The sequence below is a fragment of the Salvelinus alpinus genome, chromosome 13 (assembly GCF_045679555.1).
Source record: "Salvelinus alpinus chromosome 13, SLU_Salpinus.1, whole genome shotgun sequence".
NCBI lineage: Eukaryota > Metazoa > Chordata > Actinopteri > Salmoniformes > Salmonidae > Salvelinus > Salvelinus alpinus.
Window position 1 is genome coordinate 12,458,554 of NC_092098.1, and position 6,562 is coordinate 12,465,115.

Consider the following 6,562-nt stretch of genomic DNA (forward strand, 5'->3'; position numbering starts at 1 on the left):
AAGCTGGACCTGTCTATCTATTTGAGGACTAAGAAACTTTTATGTCACGTCTCTTGTGAGACGTGAAGAGGGGGAATTAAAAATGTGTCTTCTGACAAATTTTATCCCATAGCTGTGTCTTTTTTACTTTTATGTCACGTCTCTTGTGAGACGTGAAGAGGGGGAATCAAAAATTTGTCTTCTGACAAATTTTAACTAGTTTATTCACGTCTATAAGACGTGAAGAGGGGGATTTGTAAGAAATTGTATTAGATACTGGTAACTTGTTTTACAACTTCTCAACACAAGCTATACTTGGCACAACATGCACCCATCCCCACTATACCCCCACTACTTTGTACCCTTATAAATAACCGCAGACCCACACACACACTCCCCTCCCCCATGAATAGGGCCCTGTGAAAACAAACGCACATGCAGGATGCTTTTGGATGAGACTAAGACAAAGAACTGTGTGAAGAGCCAATGGAATGTCGACATCAGGCCCGGACAGGACTACCCACGACCCAGATCGACCAATCGGAAGGCCAGACTACAAGATCAACCTACTTTGCTTGTTGCCTATATAATCTGTATGAACTGTTTAGAGCCCCCTCTCTTCCGACGATTCCATACGAGTCAGACAGAAGGAGCCGTGCTGCACGATTTGCCAGATATCTTCACACTGAATAAACTGTCTTACTAAATACTGTTCCACCCTGTCCAGCCTATTGACTTGGTCTCATTTCTCTAATAACGAATCATCAACACAAGTCAGTTAAGAACAAATTCTTATTTACAATGACGGCCTACCCCGGCCAAACCCAGACGACGCTGGGCCAATTGTGCGCCGCCCTATGGGACTCCCAATCACAGCCAGATGTGATACAGCCTGGATTCGAACCAGGGACTGTAGTGACACCTCTTGCACTGAGATGCAGTGCCTTAGACCGCTGCGTCCATGTGTGTGTTAACTAGTTAACTGTATTAGAATGCTTAAAAGAACTCTACAATTTTAAATATCCGTATCGGGTCTTTTGGTAAGGAAAATATTGGATATTGGTATTGGCCAAAAATGTCATATCGGTGCATCACTAGTTTTAATAAGCAATTTTCAATAATTTAATCTGTTAACATAACATAACATAAAAAATATGTAAAAACAGTTAACAGTTAATGAAAAGGGGAAATATCAAAATGTTAAGATACACACAAAGTTTCAAGTAGAATATCAGTTATAACTGAAGTCAGTGACCATAGTTGTTCTACACCAGACTTCCCTATACACTCATATTTCTTCAACCGAAGACTTAACAGTATTCAGAATATTTGCATATTGCATACGCCCTTCTCAATATTTGCAGTTGAGAAGGGCGTATATGGCCTGGATTGTAAATATGTCTTCATTTTTGTTTTAAATATCCGTATGCACAATCTACAATTGAAAAAATATACAGAAGAAATTAAAGATGATTGCAAATGAAAGAATATTATGAAATGTACAGTCTAAGTTTAAGATAAATACCAAAATAAACTGAGTGTACCAGTCAAAGTATGTATGAGGATAATTGTAGAATGTCAAAACCCTGACTTGAAGAGTTAAGAGCTTATGTGAAGTCAGAATTCATTATGTTTTTGCAGACTAAAGCATTCAATAGACTAGCTTAGCTAACGATTGAAATCGGGAAAGAAATGTATAATAGAAAATTGTGTTCAACATACAACATATGTCTAATAATTATTGTCATCACAGATCAGTTGTTCTTTCACAGGTTTCATATTTTAAGAATCTCGAAAGTATATTTACATTTTGTGAATTTCAAAACATTGATTATTAGATCTTGAAATTCATACCTACAAATGTAGAACATCTTCAATAGAACAATTTATGAAATTTCTCTGGAAATATTTGTTATACGTATTTATACATATGTTATAAATATGTCAGTAGCACAAGAGATTGTCGCTTAGAAAATGCATCTATTATGCAGTGAATAACTTATTGTTAATTATTGCAACATATTTTCAATTATGCAGTGAATTTTTGCATAACGTTTGATTTGATTGTACAAAAGTCACATTTGAACTGGTGATATTTTCCATAAAAATACTGTAATTTCTGCAAAAGTATGCACATGGGACGTGAATATTTCAGCTGTGGTTCAGTCGTTATGGAAATTATATGAGCTCCTTCTTGCCTTGGCTGGGTCTCTGAAAGAGGTAAAAACTGTATTGATTTTTCACTCCCTGCCTTTGGCCTCTTTTGGACTCCAGAGGAAAGAGAACCATCCTCGGGAGACCTCCTGCTTGACCCCTCCTGGGCTAATCCCTCTCTTGGGCTCCTAGGGAGGGAAATGGATAGACAGGTCAACTATATACATTTTTATGTAAAGCAGTATGGATGTGAGTCTTTCCCTTAAAAATGATTCGGTATTGGGAAAGGGGGAATGTGTCTTCCGCATTTAACTCAACCCCTCTGAATCAGAGAGCGATTAACCATAATGTTTTTCCCCCTGTTTTTAAACAACTAATTGACCGACATCGATTATTTGAATTCCATTTCTTAATATTTTTTTCTATGAGCTTAATGCACACATTGAGGTGCCATGCGCAGCAGTTTGAGTGTGTCAAGAACTGCAAAGCTGCTGGGTTTTTCATAATCAACAGTTTCCCGTGTCTATCAAGAATAGTCCACCAACCAAAGGACATCCAGCCAACTTGACACAACTGTGGGAAGCATTGGAGTCAACATGGGCCAGCATCCCTGTGAAATGCTTTCAACACCTTGCCCCGACAAATTGAGGCTGTTCTGAGGGTAAAAGGGGGGGTGAAACTCAATATTAGGAAGGTGTTCATAATGTTTTGTATACTCAATGTACAAAACATAAATATTTTCTTAAAGTGAATAAATGATAGTAAGTGATTGCAGTAACGGGAAGCCACTGCCATCACGGGACTTTCATTGTTTTATTCTGTGTTACAGCATTCAACCCGCATTTAGTTTTTTAAAACATTTTTATCGAAACCGAAAAACCAAACCGACCTCCAGCACTACTGGATACATGGGCTCCAATACAATACAGGAACAATACGTTTTAGTTTGAAAAGATGTGCGATTCAGTTTGATTAGAGAACGAATCGATGCGGTTTGGTTCGATGCGATAAGATGCACTAACATTTGTTGCATAAACACTAATTTTCCGTTCTATACTGAACAAAAATATAAACGCAACATGAAAACTGTTGGTCCCATGTTTCATGAGCTGAAATAAAAGATCCCAGAAATTTTCCATATGCAAAATAAGCTTATTTCTCTCAGTTTGAGCACAAATTTGTTTATATCTCTGTTTGTGAGCATTTCTGCTTTACCAAGACAATCCATCCACCAGACAGGTGTGGCATACCAAGAAGCTGATTAAACAGCATGATAATTACACAGATGCACCTTGTGCTGGAGACCATAAAAGGCCACTCTAAAATGTACAGATTTGTCACACAACACAATACCACAGATGTCTCAAGTTGAGGGAGCATGTAATTGGCATGCTGACTGCAGGAATGTCCACCAGAGCTGTTGCCAGAGAATTTAAAGTACATTTCTCTACCATAAGCCGCCTCCATAATTTTAGAGAATTTGGCAGTACATCCAACCGGCCTCACAAACGCAGACCATGTGTAACCACGCCAGCCCAGGACCTCCACATCCGGCTTCTTCACCTGTGGGAGTTTACTGAAGAGCATTTCTGTCTGTAATAAAGCAATTTCTGATCGGCTGGGCCTGGCTCCCTGTCATTTTTGCAGATTAAGTGTTTGAGCTAGTAATGTATCAATATTTATAGTTCACAAATTAGATATGACATAGCCAATGATTATATAGCACAACTTTGTATTTCACCCCCATCTCAAAATGGGGGTGAAAAAAAAGGGTTTCGACCGTTTGGAAGTTTTTAATGAGCTTATTTTCTCCTCCAGCTTTGGCCATGCAGTGTACCAAGCACAAGTGATTGCTCATTACCCTGTATATCTAAAAATGGCCATATACACTGATTGTTTAAAGCAAAACTACCAAACGCATTGCTGATGGTGAATCTCTTGTAAGGCCCGTTCAGCAGGTATAGCCAGATGACAGTGGTCTCCGATAGCTTACTACATGTAAAAACACAATTTTCAACAGCGCATAGATAACAATAACCTAGCAAATTACATAGGTTGTCACCAATGTTCCCTCTAATTTCTTTCGGAACTGAGAAAATTTCAGGTCTGCTGGACTCAAACTTCAACGTTTACTGTGAACTCTGAGGCTCTACCAGCTTTAGGTTAGTTTTAACAGTGGTCAAGTAGGCTATTGTGGCTATTTGATCATAATGTAGGCCTAACAGAGTGGCCTAACATCAAAAACAATGGAGAAAATGCATCCCATAACATTTTAACATGGAAATAGCTCTTCTATCGTTCAGCCTACAGTAGCATCCAATGTGTGGTGTTCAATGTAGGCTTACATTCCATGAGACTTTTGAAAAAAACATGCAGGGCTTGACATTAACCTGTTTATCCACTTGTCCTTCAGACAAGGAGGTGACTGAAAATGGTGTTGTGTTGATTGATGCAAGACTTTTGGAGTTCATTCATGTAGCGAAGGATGAAGTCAAATTGATTACACATTTACTGTATAGTAATGTATAGTATATGGGAACTAGAGTGTCTGCTCTGTCCCCACTCTTTCAATTGTACACTCCTCTGTCAGACCTCATATCTTACCCCTTTGTCGAGCCAGGTGTCAAATTCATCACTCATCCTCCTCAGCTGGCGGCCATATTTCTTTGCAGCCCACAGTGTAGGAGGAGCAGACTGTGATCGGCTTCGGAAAGGAGCCCCATCGCCCCCGCCCTCCTCAGTAGGAGTCATTGCATCCTGAAACTCTGTGTTGTCCCTTCTGCCAACCTGGGAGCACACCTGGGACTCGGAGTAGAGCCGCACTCGCCCACCTGTGTCAGTGAGTGGAAAGGGATGGGGGGAGGGGTAAATTGAGATATGGTTAGATATATTTAAATATAACTTAAGAGGTTCACACATGTATCCAAACTGAGTATTAATGTATTTTCATATTATATTACATTTCCAGGCTTGATAAGTTTGATTCTGACCTGGTTGTGGTCTGATGCTCGTCGTAGTGGAGACATTATGGAGCTGAAATTCTGGGTAGTGTGTGGTTCCTGAGTGGTCAGACTCATCTAGTTCATTCATGGTTTCTGGGTTGTCATCCACACAATCATGTGTGTGGTTCATTGTAAATATCTGAAGAGAAAATGGACATCCACAGTGAATGATAGTGTTGATTATAGCCATGTACCCTGAGTATACAAAACATTAAAAACAGCTGCTCTTTCCATTACATAGACTAACCAGGTGAATCCAGGTGACAGCTATGATCCCTTATAGGTGCCAGGTTCACCGGTTTGTGTCAAGAACTGCAACTCTGCTGGGGGGTTCAACTCAATGTTAGGAAGGTGTATATCTACTGTAAGGATATACTATCACCACAGGGTGTTGGTAAAATCACTATAAAATGTATTTTATTGACACAAATATTAATAGAACTTTTTAGAAAATATCTGCAACATATTTTTGTCAAGTAACCAGTTAGCTAGAACTTACCCAAGGACCTGTCTTGAGTCCTGATGACTTGCAAAAGGGTTGATTGGTTGATTCTATGTTGGTTATCCTCTTCTTCTGTCAATGTTAAACTGGAGGCGATAATGATATTTCTGTCTTTTCTCCTTTCAATGTGAAATTTTCCACGAACCAGTCGGTGATGATTTCCTCGCATTGCATGTGGCACACCAAAATACAAAAATATAGTAACGGGCTAGCTACCTTTAGCTAACGTTAGCTGATTAGTCGTTGAATTGTTTTGTGTGCCACGGGGATCCGGATCAAATGTTCAAAATGAACTTGCATAACTAGCTAGCTGACATGTTATTTTCTTCATGATTGTCTTCGCAAAATTCTATTTCAGTGGACGAGTTTCTCAAATTCTTATCGATATGTCTTCACGTGATTACCTACTTTTACAGTCTATGCTATCACATGCGACGCACCCAATGTTTTTGTTGTCTTCCGTCGTCTTGTACGCCACTGTAGTAGTACCTCTTTACCCAATCGACTGCCACTGGCATTCAGAAAGAGCCAATAAGCGCACGCTTTTGAGTGACTATCTTGTCAAAACGTCACTGTTGCGAAAGGGTTATGGAAAGCCACGCAGTCTCGTGACTTGTTTACCATTTCGCCCATCCCTGCTGTAGTGAATCATAGATGTGTTGTCGTGGAGATTTAGATTAGCTGATGAATAAACACACTTTTACATTAGGTAGACACATATCCCAATGGCCTGTATATTTGTTCTTCTTCGGCAATTTAGAGCAATTTTCATTTGAGTTGTTGAATTTGAGAAGGTGGATTTATCTGAGATAGCACCCCTAATTATTTTTCATTTGTTTGAAGCGGAACAGTATTCTGGCCATGATGATGGACCTGTAATGATGGGCATCACGTCAACCTATGTCTGCTTTTGTTCCCCAGACCC

General features: G+C 39.5%; 1 protein-coding gene across 2 annotated transcripts; it reads right to left on the bottom strand.

Annotated features, from left to right (window-relative positions):
* Nucleotides 1–1,057: 1,057 nt before the first annotated feature.
* On the bottom strand, nucleotides 1,058–6,126 carry LOC139537113 (bcl2-associated agonist of cell death-like). 2 transcript variants are annotated; one of them, XM_071338034.1, is made up of 5 exons: nucleotides 5,635–6,126; nucleotides 5,383–5,455; nucleotides 5,124–5,274; nucleotides 4,738–4,964; nucleotides 1,058–2,321 (listed from the first exon to the last, which is right to left on the bottom strand). In XM_071338034.1, the coding sequence occupies exons 3-5, from the start codon at nucleotides 5,263–5,265 to the stop codon at nucleotides 2,220–2,222; spliced, it is 471 nt and encodes a 156-aa protein (XP_071194135.1). In that variant the 5' UTR covers nucleotides 5,266–5,274; nucleotides 5,383–5,455; nucleotides 5,635–6,126; the 3' UTR covers nucleotides 1,058–2,219. The 2 variants fall into 2 exon arrangements, with proteins under 2 accessions (XP_071194135.1, XP_071194134.1); XM_071338033.1 differs by having other exon boundaries at nucleotides 5,383–5,458.
* Between the last annotated feature and the right edge of the window lie 436 nt (nucleotides 6,127–6,562).

Excerpts from the sequence above, each read along its gene's own strand:
- LOC139537113 (XM_071338034.1), bottom strand. The coding sequence starts at position 5,265 with ATGAACCACACACATGATTGTGTGGATGACAACCCAGAAACCATGAAT. Across the intron at positions 4,965-5,123 it reads GAGCATCAGACCACAACCAG|GTGGGCGAGTGCGGCTCTAC; the intron begins GTCAGAATCAAA and ends TCACTGACACAG. Across the intron at positions 2,322-4,737 it reads ACACCTGGCTCGACAAAGGG|GAGCCCAAGAGAGGGATTAG; the intron begins GTAAGATATGAG and ends TTCCCTCCCTAG.